At 45.1% G+C, this 12,147-nt stretch overlaps 1 protein-coding gene across 4 annotated transcripts in view; it reads right to left on the bottom strand.

Moving 5' to 3' along the window:
• Positions 1-6,114: 6,114 nt before the first annotated feature.
• Positions 6,115-12,147, bottom strand: part of Gxylt1 (glucoside xylosyltransferase 1) — a 40,455-nt gene continuing 34,422 nt past the window's right edge. For all 4 annotated transcript variants that reach the window (XM_006242192.5, NM_001100887.1, XM_039078904.2 and 1 more), the window contains one exon: positions 6,115-11,637. In XM_006242192.5, coding sequence (XP_006242254.1) covers positions 11,476-11,637 — 162 coding nt within the window. In that variant the 3' untranslated portion in view covers positions 6,115-11,475. The remainder of the gene's footprint in view (positions 11,638-12,147) is intronic.

The following is a 12,147-nucleotide window of genomic DNA, read 5'->3' on the forward strand; positions in this document are numbered from 1 at the left end:
GATGCCTTGTGTCCTACAGGAGGGTAGGCTGTGTCTCTTTTGCGTCTACGTGATCAAAACAGGATTGAGGCTAATACATCAGACGCAGGGGGGTCAGTGTGGGGCAATCACTTGCTCAAAGGTGTATCACACAGCAGCAAGGGTGTCGCTTGGAGATGGTATCAGCTCCGCCAGCTCTTCTCACAGGCTGATTTTCCTCTTCTGATAACCACCAGTTAATTAATTGGAGTGTGGGTGTGTTCTGGAGTTACTATCCACAAGACAAATGACACCAGCTCCATGAGCAGGAGCTACAGTTCAATTTTTCTTAATTAGGCAGTGCTTATCTAGGGAAGGGTACTCCCAAAAGATCCTTGCCATCGCCCACCCTCCCAGGGGAGAGGGGTGTCATTTCATTGTCCCTGCATCTGTCCTTGTTTCGAATTCCAAAACAGGGTTTGCTCCTCATTTACATTTGGGGTCTATCCTGGACTTAGAATGCACAATTGGTGCCCCATTATTATGTCCTTAATCTGGGCAAAGTGAAGATAGAAATCCAAAATGAGGGTCACACTGCCTCAGCCACCCGACTCTCCACCGTTTCTGCCACCAGGCTGCACCCGCTCCACATTGACAGAAGGAAGCATTTTCAAAACCATGACAGTATCCGGTCTGTACCTGTTCTCCCAATGCTCCTGGAAATTTTCACCTAAGCCGGTGTGATGGCATTTTATTTTTAAAGTACCATATGGGGACACTGGCAGAAGGGACCCCCTCCTTCAACTGGATCCTGGAATGGGAAGCTAAAACCAAAGTACACCAAGTGTAAATGTTTCTCTCTCTCTCTCTCTCTCTCTCTCTCTCTCTCTCTCTCTCTCTCTCTCTCTCTCTCTCTGCTATTGTGTTGGTCTTTTTGGAGACAGGGTCTCACTCTATAGTCTATGAGTCCTGCCTTCTGAGGGCTGGAAGGCAGGCATGTGCCAGTGTGCTTGGGCAGCTGGCTACATCTTAACCATTTCTAAGTGTAGTTATGGTGGTTCACGGCACTATGTGAACCCATTAGACACCACTACCAGCTCTGTTCCACTAGTCTATGACCCCCTTTGATGGGCTGAAGAGATGGCTCAGAGGTTATGTGCATGCTGCTCTTGCAGAGGACCTGGGTTCATTCCCCGATACCCATCATTCATTTTTTAAAATATCCACCCAAAAGTGACCTAACATTCACAATAGAAACACCAAGCACACACTATCTAACTCTGGGCACATGCGTGTTGATGGCACTTGTGCTGGGAAGTTTCCTGGTACCCTCTCTCCAGCTCCACCCTCCACCAAATTCCTCACCAGCTCTGAGCTCTGAGATCGGACAGCACGAGCTCCCTGCCGGGTTCCTCCTTGCTTCTGGACGATGTTGCCTAGGTCCTGGAACCCTCTCTACCTCAGAATAGGTTAGGAAGGAGTAATAGCTGTCCACTGCCGTTAGCACTAGAGCTTTCCAAAATCTTGTGTTGTTCTCTTATCCCTTATGTGCAAATACTTATTACATTTAGCATCCCATTCCAGTATCCCCCCCATCACTTGGACACACTCCCACTCTTTCAAAGGTTCTTGTCGAACCACCAGTCCAAAGCCAACTTGGGCTGTCCTCCCTAGAAAACCTGCACAGAGCACTTATGCAGCTCCTCATAGTTCTGATTTCACACTCCTACATCCTTTCTGGTTTGCAATACAGGGTACTTGTGTGTATCGGGCTCTGTTATTGTCTATTAATCAATGCACCATTTCCAACTGACTAGGGCTAGTGCTGTTGCTGATCTGGCCCTGGTCCTCAGTTTCTCTCACCCTCCCAGGTTTGTTGGATACACTGTGGTTCTCTAACGACAGCACTGCGATGACGATGTTCAATATTCCACATACTGGATATATGGCTGAAGTATGGCCCGTGCTTTGTAAACTATAACAGTGCTCTAAGCAAAATACAAGTCACCGTTAAGTAAGATACAATGTGGTGTATCTTCAGTCACAATCTGGATTAGACTTCCATCCCCAGTCTTCATCTTCTGGCCTTACAGTTTGAACATCAGTCTCCCTTAACTGTCCCCAAGTGTATCTGAGCAGTCCCCAGTGAGCCACTTCACAGGTATTTAGGAGCAGGGTGTTCACTGTCTTCTCCTCTGGTTGCCTGGTGTCCTTGTGCTGAGGTCCTTGACGTTTTTAAGATTACTGCTGCACTGCCACTCCCTCCCCAGAGGAATCGTCTTCCCCCCAACTTCAGCAGTACTACCTCAGAGAAAGTCACACTTTTATGGGTGACACAAATGAGTATTTGGATGCTAGTTCTTACACGTGGGGGTAGGCATACATGGCACATGTAGAGGTCACAGGACAACATTCAGGTGGCATTTACCTTCCCATCCTGACAGGGTCACTTCGCCACTGAGTAAGCCAAGCTGCCTGGACCACAAGTCTCTAGGGCAGTGGTTCTCAGCCTTACTAATGCTGTGACATTTTCACACAGTTCTTCATGTGCGGTGACCCCAACTATGAAGTTATTTCCCTTGCTACTTCTTATCTGTAATTCTGTTACTGCTACTAATCATAATGTACATGTCTGTGTTCTCTGATACTCTTAGGTGACCCCTGTGAAAGGGTCATTGGATCCTGAAAGGGACTGTGACCCCCAGGTTGAGAACTACCGCTCTAGAGATTTTCCTGTCTTTATTTCCCATTCCCCCATAGGGACAACCCTGGATCACAGACTCTTGGGACACTGCAGCCGGCTTTAGTGGGCGCTGAAGATCTGAACGTCATCAAGCTCAGGTGGCAAGCTTTTACCCATTGAGCCATCTCCTCCACCTCAGATATAGTAAATTTAAATAAGTTTACTACAAGTCCTGGGATTGTGGGAAGTTCACCAGAAACACTGAAGAATAAGGGAGCCCCCAGCGGTGGTGCTGAATAATCAAGAAAATTGACAGATCCACCAAATACTGCTTCTAAATACGAGATGATGGAGCAAAAGAATTACACTAAAAAAAAAAAATTTTTTTTTCACACTGATAATGTCCAGCATTTTCAAATCTACAGATGTCTCTGTCTCTCCTTGCCAACCCAGGAAACAGCCTCCACCCTGGGAAGGCATGTTCAGTCAGCTAGTGATGACCAGAGACAGAATGGCCGTCAGGTTCCACCCTAGATTCCCATTCCACAGCCAATGCTTGCACTTCAGTCCCTTCTGAATGCCACATTTCCAGGAGGCAGCAAGGCACAGACAGTAGTATCCCAAGACCTGGTCACAAGCTCCTGCCTCCTGATGGAGCACAGAGGAGCTTCTCATGTTTCCCAGTAGCCTCCAAACTCAAGTGGAAGTTTCTACTAGTGTCATGTGATACAGACTCACATGGTGTTTTGCTGAGGCGAGACCCATGGGGAGACGCTCGATGTGGGAGAGAGTATAAATTGGACTCAACTGTGACAGTGACAGAGAGAGCTTGCATAGGTAGCTTGGCAACACTTCCTTGGTCTTCCGTCATCACCGATCTTGAGGCCTGGGCACAGGGTAGGCTTGGATTTTTCACAGCCTACTTTTAATAAGGGTACTTGAAGGCTTTGACCTCCCTTCTACCCCGCCACCTACCAGAGGCAGTAGAAAAGAATGGTTATCAGGATATGGGGGAAATGGACCGGTTTAGAAATTGTTCTTTGAAGCAAATCCAATCTGCGTTGTCAGGAAATCGGCAGTTCAGTTCACAGAAATCAGCAGCGGCAGCTCGATCCACTCACAGATACTTCATGAATGCACCAGCAGTCCAGTGCAGTAGTGTCGGGTAGCAGACACGAATCAGCAGCCGTGGCAGTGGCACAGCCTAGCAGAAGCAACCGGAAGTTCTCTGCTGTGCCACTCTCAACGAAGTGAAGACCAACAAAGACAGGAGACCAAGAAGCGTTGCAAAGATAGCTGTGCAAGCAGGCTATCACTGTCCACTGGGTCCTGTTTATACTCCCTCCAAACAGCATGTGACCTCCCACAGGTCTTGCCTCACCGCCTGAGCCTGTTCGGCAACACTGGAGTCTAAATCAGCTGACAGTGCTCTACCAATTGGTCAGAGTCTGAAGGAGCGGCAAGAAGCCGTCAGACCACCACCAGAAGTTTTTTGGTTTCTCTCTATAGTCACAACAGAGCTCAGCAACAAAACGTAAGGCGAGAACCATAATGTGCTCCGTTAGCGAAGAATCCTTCATCATCTGCCCTTTCATGTGCTCACTTTAGCAAAACACCCTTTCATCTGTGTCTGCTTCAGCTAAACATTCCTTCACAGGTCTGCTTTAGTAAAACATCCTTTCACACATGTCTGCCTTTACCTAAACATCTTTTGGCATAACTGACTTTCCAAAGGAACCGGAAGTTTCCTCTTCAGCAGAGAACTTCTCCTGGAGCACCTGCTGGTCCTGGTTGCTCCTGCTGATTCATTCCTCGGACACCGGGCTGTTTCTGCTGGGTCATGCTACCACTGCTGATTCCTGTTTGCTAACCTTGACACTACCAAACTGGACTCCTGGTATCCTGACAAATAGAGATAGGAATTCCCCAAGGAACTACTTTTTTTTTTTTTTTTTTTTGAGGTAGTTCAGCAACTTTATTTGACATTCAACAGGTTAGTTCTCGACCGTCTATAGATTTTTTTTTAATTTGGTAGCTACTTCTAAATAGATCCACATCCCCTTGTCCTGTTTACCATCTCTTCTCCCCCACCTTTGGACAGTGGGCTAGAAGGGGGTTTGAAGCATTTGAAAGCCCTTATTAAACACAGGTTTTGAAAAATTTAAGCCTATACTACATGTCCACCCACGACAGCACTTTAGGACAACTAGAGCTTTTGTGATTCTCCAACTCACTACTTCTAGAAGCTTCCTTGTAAACTGGCACACCTCTCAGGTCCTCTGGAAGAGCAGTCACCTCTCTCTCCAGCCCCTCCATTATTGATCTTAAGAACTTTTAAGGTCTTAACAACAGCCCCCATCAACTCAACCTCCCAAGACTGCTCACACTGCAACACCCCAGAAGACAGCCGGATAAACAATCCACAAGGCTGAAGGCCAGCATGACATTAACAGACGCACTAAACAAAATCAGTCCCTGGCAGAGTCGGGGTACTCTTCTCTGGGCTTGCCATTTAGCATTCCCTTAAAATTAGAGCAAACACTCGCCAGTCAAATAAAAGACAGCGTGTGCCCACCCAGTAGCTACTTCCCAAACCCTAGCCTCCTACCCTAGCAACTTCACCCAGAACTCACATACTGGTTGCTCTGAGTGGCCATTCCTCTTCAAAGGGAAGCCATTTTTAAATCTAGGGGCAAACCTCCATGATCTTAAACCCATCCAGTGTGCTTCATTCGCTTTGAAAAACGGGTGTTTGTTTTGTTTTTTAAAAATGTCATAACTAGCAAGCCAAGTAAAACCTACCTCTAATTGTCATCTGTCACCCGGAGGCCCAAGAACAAGCCAAGTTCACAAGGTGAGAGGTGAGGGACACGAGGTGCTGAGGTGCCTGACGCTTTCAGCTGCTCAGATAGCCGATTCCAGACCACCCACTTCCCTTCAGAGACTGTTACTAACAGCCCAAGCTGGAGACTGTGAAGCTGCTCCTGCATTGCCTTTTCCCTTGGTGCTGCAGACTAGGCGTCTAGCTGTCTTAATACTAGTGTATACCTACGGTGTATATGTCTGTGCACATCTGCAGTCATGTCGAGTGCCTTCCTCTGCCACGCTCCAACTGTCTGAGATGAGATCTCGCTGTGCAGACCCAGAGGCCTGGAGTTACACAACCCAGGTTGGCATCAAAACTCAGAGACCCACCTACCTCTGTCTCCCAAGTCCTGGAATTAACGGCTTTTAAAATCGCCTCTCTGCACCCAGAGTTCACTGGCTAGAGCAGCTGGCCGGCAGCTGCAGGGTCCACCTGTGCCTCAGCAGCTCGAAGGTTACAGGTGTCCTTCAGCATGCCGGGCAGCTCTACAGCTAGGACCCTAATTCAGGAATGGAACAGGTTCTCTGCAAGAGCACCAACTGCTCTTACCTGCTGAGCCCTCTTTTCAGCATGTAAAATAGTTTGCCTGGTAAAAAATTAAGACACATGAGGAAATCCAACATTTATTGAGTACATATTTAGTAACAGCATACAGCTTCTCAAGAAACACCTGAGCTGAACCTTCCAGAACAGAGCAAGGCATCTTCCAATACTGGTAAGCTAGACCCCAAATTCATACTTTTATACTCCCCATTAAGAGTTCTCAAGATACACAAATGACTTAAAATATTCACATTATTATAAAAACCAAAATATTTTTAAGGTAAAAGCAGTTTCGAGGCAGTAATGTCTACATAGCATGGTTCATCACGATGCCTTCCCGCAGCCGCAGGCCACTGTGCTCAGCACAGTAACAGACCCAAGCAAATGCTTGGCAGACGTGAGCCCCTGCAGCTGGTTCCAGGCTCTCATTTCCATCTCAGACACCTTCTGATACAGAGCGCATCAAATCCCTCTGATCAGCCCTCACATATAACGGTAATCGTGCGACAAGGGCATGTTCTGCTGTATTCAGAACAGGCACGGTCTAGAACAACGCCACAGCTATGGATTATTTTATAACATTTCAATATTCCCTGAAGAGATTTAATACAAAAGCTGAAAACAGCTATTAGTTTTGTGTTTTTAAAAAGTCCACTTGTAACAGTTGGACTTGTAACAGTTCAGACAGAAGTATTACCCCAGGGGAACGATTTACTGTTTAAATGGCATAGGTGGTCGAAATCTCTAAATGAACTTTCAGAAGGTGCGGTCATGGTGTGCTGTGTGTGAAGATGCTCCAATAGTCTGACTGCATGTTTTATCTACACAGGTCAAATGTCCCAATCAGTTCTCAAGTTTGATAGGAAAATATCTGGTATTCACAGCATTACTGAGAGAAATTCACTACAAAACTCCTGACTGTTTGAAACATAAAATTATAGAAAAGTCTAAGGAAATCACAGGAGATACTTGTAATTATTGGCCAGGATGAGGTGACAAGTTCTGAAAAGTAATCCTGACACTGGTATGTAACCTGGTGTAGATTGCCAGGCCAACAGGCACACACTGTCTCACGATTCTCTAAGGACTACATATCTGATTAGCACACACTTGTAGAGGTTTTTCTGTTTTGGGTTTTTTGTTTTGTTTTGTTTTTTTGTTGTTTTTATTTTGCTTCTTGAGACAAAAATCTCAACAAAGGCCATACTGCCCTTGCATGCACCTCAATTTCCCAAGTACTGGGTAACAGGTCATGTGCCACCACGCCCAGTTGTGATCCTTATAACAGCTTTTAGACATCGGTCTCAAATCTATATACCTCAGGGTTTTGTTTTTTTTTTAATCTTATCTTCAATGAATTAAAAAAACTACAACTATCAGAACAAGTTAGGTAGATTCTAGAAGAAAGGGGCTGCTTTGGCAGTGTAAAGGATGACCACGGCAAAACTGGCCACCTCGGTTACTTCCACCGGGTATTAAAATGCAGTAAGGTGGTTATTACTTTAAGACACTTGAAATTACACTTAATAAATGGATAACTGGCCCCACGCCGGACATATTGCACATTCTATTTTTCTTCTCTATTCAAAAACAAAAACAAAAAACAAACCAGAAACATTTTTGAAAAGACAGCTCAACCACATTAATAAGAACATCTCAAAGGAGCGAACTGTGCTTGTGCTATTTATTATAAGCAACTGGAAAGGACAGTGAGTATTTTTAAATGTTTTTAGATTATATGTATGTGTTGCCTGTGTGTGTGCATGTGCACCACATATGGGTCTGGTGCCCAGAGGTTAGAAGAGGGTGTTGGATCCCTTGGAATTGGAGTTATAGGTAGTTGTGGACCACCATGTGGGTGCTGGGACCAAGTGCTCAGAATCATTGAGCAAACTCTCTGTCCTGACAATGAGTATTCTTTAAAGGTTTGCTTTTAATGTTTCCACCATCTGTCTCCTGAGTCACTCACCAGTTCCACTGAAAGTATCCCCACTGGGACGGGGAGGAACAGGTAGGTGTAACCACTGCCCTAGCCACCATTCTAGGCAACGCCGCAAGCTAAGGATTATTTTATAATATTTCAGTTCTCCCTGAGGAGATTTTTATATATAAGTTGGAAATAGCTATACTTAAAAGTAAACAAACAAACAAACAAAATGGTCATACTGGCCTCTAATTAGCAGTGCTAGGGAAAAACGGATAGGAGAGATTTAGACATTACAAAGCTGTTTCCTTCACAGACTTACCCTGGATAAGCTAAAGGACATTAAAATGGAAAGTATGTGTGTTTCCACAGGCAAAGAAAATAAAAGGACAACTACCACTCAATGAACAAGGTGACCAAAAAACGTGTCTGTTATCAATGACTCCAACAAGACTGGCTCTGCTATCCCCAGCCGCAGGCTCCAGGCAGTGTAGGGCAAGCACTGACCTAGGCAGGGGACCCCATGTTTCCAGTTCCCTTCATCTGCACCTACCCATCTCCCCCCTTCCTTCATCTTTCGCTCACTTAGCCTTCTGTCATTCTTTTACCTCTCTCTCTCTCCTTTCTTGACTATTCATTTGCTTCATCCTTTTCTTCTCTTCCTCTCTTCCTTAAAATCTGTTCCTTCCACATACCATCAACAAATCCACCCTGGAGAAGACAGACAAAAAGCTCTCAGCCTCAGGAGGCAGCCCAGCCCCTGGCAAAACTGGATGCCATCAACACTGGCATGGCTGAGGAGCTACATGCGTCCCTCCAGCCACCCCTTCCACACCTCCTCGCCGCTCTAGCACGGTGTGGTCAGCACACCCCTCAAGCCCACAAAGGGAAAGCAGGCCAGTCCCCATCTGTTCTCGTCATGACACTGACACTTGACATAAGCCGATGAGAGCCATGAGGAAGCAGTGTCCAAGGCAAGCATGGCATAGCTCATGAGCTCATCCTCATAAAGGCAAACTGCATTTTCTTAAAACAGACTTTCTAGAGGTTTGATGCATTTTAAGATTCTTTCTCTAAACGGCCTCAACCAATCAGAGTGGAGCGCATGGGGTTGAGGCTTCGGCTACTGAGAAAATTGCATCTAAAGGTACTCATGAGTCCCTCTCTCGTCAATAACCCCAAGTGCTTCCTCTATCTGAAAATGGCACTTATAAGTTAGCAATTGTGCCAATAACTGTGACATCCTAACTCCAACCTTAAGGATGGCATAAGAATTTCCAGTGCTTCCTAAACTAGCTACATCGGAACCTTCTGAGGAACTCACTCAAAGCAGAACCATCGTGCACCAAGCGTATGTAAGACAGACCAAAGGCAGCTGCTGCTGTTGCTAAGGATGATGTAGTTGCCGTGGTTACCTGTAAGTACCAAACCATTTACTGCAGGGACACAGAATGATGCCTGAGACTTTAATATAAAAAAGGAACAGATGACGTAAATGTGGCAAGATCCTGACTGGTAACAGACATGACCAGTGAGAGCGCTGCACTAAGATCTTACTTCCTTCTCATCTCCTATTATTTTCTGCACTGCTGGTTCTTGAGCACATGAAGTAAGCACTCTGACTATTGAGGTATGGCCCTAGTCTACTTTGATATAATTTTTAATCTCTTCATTTAAAAAATTTCTTAAAGACTCCTTCCTAGATACAGTATATGTAGGACTTGTTTTTGGCAAGCTCTCTCACATTATAAGCCAAACTTCAAAGGCTAAGGTTCTCATGTTTCCACCTAACAAGCTAAACTTGAACACAGGCCACAGAATCTAACTTCATGATGACATTCTGCCAAGGAATCATGGCTGCTGCTCCCTCAACCTATCTGCGTACTGAGCTAATAACAATTCCTCTCCTGGGCGCAGATACTTTGATGGCATTTTAAACCTTCTCTTGGTCTGTCTCTGGCTGAACTACTGAAGTTGGAGCAACTGCACTGATCGCTTCCTACAGAGGATCCGGGACCGTCACAGCTGATACTGCTCCTTCATTAACTTCCCCTTCTCTGGGTGAGCGTTAAGGTCCAAGAGAAACAGAATACAGCCCGGGCCTCAGAAGCACCTGGTAGGAAGAAACTGCCCCAGAATGGCACACGCTACCCACTCAGAATACAGTAAGTGTCAAGGCAAGATGGACAAGGAGTGAAGGTCCAGATATTAAAAAGGAACTATCTTCAATGGTGTTCAAAGTAAAAAATACGCATATTTACCCAAACCAAAACGCCTTTTTCTACAGCTAGATGTAAAAATCTTCTTCCTCCAAACCATCCACCACAGCTGTCTAATCTACTCTAAGTAAGGCTCTGTCTGCATCTGCCTCCCTCTTCAGACGGATCCTGGAAATGCACTTTGAGGTAGAAGGAAAGCTGAAAGGACCACTGCTAATCTCACAGGCTTATGCATTTGGTCCGCTGCATTTTCCACCATCCTGGTAGTGTTGCGACTAGGTTCTTACTTTATTCTCAGCATAATATATTTTGCTTCCAGAATGCCCAGTAAAGCTGAAATTTTTCACTTAAAGTGATTTTTAAAATGTCCCCAAATATCTTAGAGCTTAGGTTTGGCAAGACAGTTTAATACATACAAAATGAACACACTTCATTTGTCAACACACACGTGCACACGCACACACAGCACTCTCACACACACACACATATACACACCACACTCATACACACACACATACATATACACACACCACACTCACACACGCACAAACACACACATACATATACACACACCACACTCATACACACACACACACATACATACACACCCACCACACTCACACACACATACTCACATACATACACACTCACACACTCTCACTCACACTCACACACTGGCACACACACACTGCCTCCTTTTAAGTTTTACTATTTTCTCCTTCCTCATACAGCTAATTTTTAAATGTGCAGCTTACGTAAAATCTACAAATAATCTCAAACATGATTGTCACCAAATGTCATAGAGCAGAGATGAAATGTATGTGGTACATAGATTGTCAACAGTTAACATTGGTTACATCACATTTCTTAAGAAACAGAACCTTTCTGCTCCTGTAAACTTTTCTCACACTTAAAGTGAGGTTAGTGCTGACATAAATTATTGCTACACTCACAGCTTGAATGTCTCCACTATGTCCGAGGTACACTTTCTCCCCATCCTCCCAGTCCTTACTTACTTGATCACGAGCCAACCCAGCCCCACAGCCCACACTGTCCAATGCGTTCACTAATGCTGGAAAGACACCAAGTAATGTTACAAACCATCTTCTTACTGCAGCACCAGAGTTTAACTTATTCTTCATGGCATGAATATACTGCTCATTTAATTCTTCCGAAGAGGATTATTCTGGAGACAGAAACGCCCCCTAAATCCTTTTCCAATACCATTCCTTCATATCTCCTGAGGCATTACTGTTTCTTCAGTGTACTTCGTCATGAAGAATCACCTTTCCTTTGGTGGTGTGTCGTAACGGTTTCTTATGCTTTTCGCCAACTGCTTGATAAATATTTTGTAAGTTTTTCCACAATACGTGTGAACTGTCTTCTGTAGTTCCAGTTCTAAAGGTTTGAGTAAGGAACGGACGGAATCATCCTCAAGAGAACACTAGAGAAGAAATATAACAGACAACAATACACACAAGAGTTTAATTATTTTCCAAATAAGTTCTTCAGTCAGTTAAACATTAACAACTTCCACCTGCTATTTCACGTGAAGTACACCCTTACCCAGTGTATCAGTGAATTAAGCATGACTACCAGAGAAGGGGTTGACAGTAAATTTCTGCAGACAGGGAGACTTCAGAAAGAGGCAGTGGAAAGGCCTCCCAGCCGGGGAAGAACACATTCAAGAGCAGAAAAGAGGCAGAAAAATGCGGAAGGGAGGTGGTGCTCGCCTTTAATCCCAACATTCAAGAGGCAGAGGCAGGAGGATCTCTGTGATTCTGAGGCTAGCCTGGCCTACATAGGGAGTGCCAGGACAGCCAGGGCTACACAGAGAAGCCCTGTCTCAAACAAGCAAACAAACAAACAAAAGGATGCAGAGACACTGGCACAAAGTGGCTAAATCTTGTTAAAGGCATCTGGAATAACTAGTAACAGCTAGACTCCCAGAAGA

The sequence above is a fragment of the Rattus norvegicus genome, chromosome 7 (genome assembly GCF_036323735.1).
Source record: "Rattus norvegicus strain BN/NHsdMcwi chromosome 7, GRCr8, whole genome shotgun sequence".
NCBI classification, from domain to species: domain Eukaryota; kingdom Metazoa; phylum Chordata; class Mammalia; order Rodentia; family Muridae; genus Rattus; species Rattus norvegicus.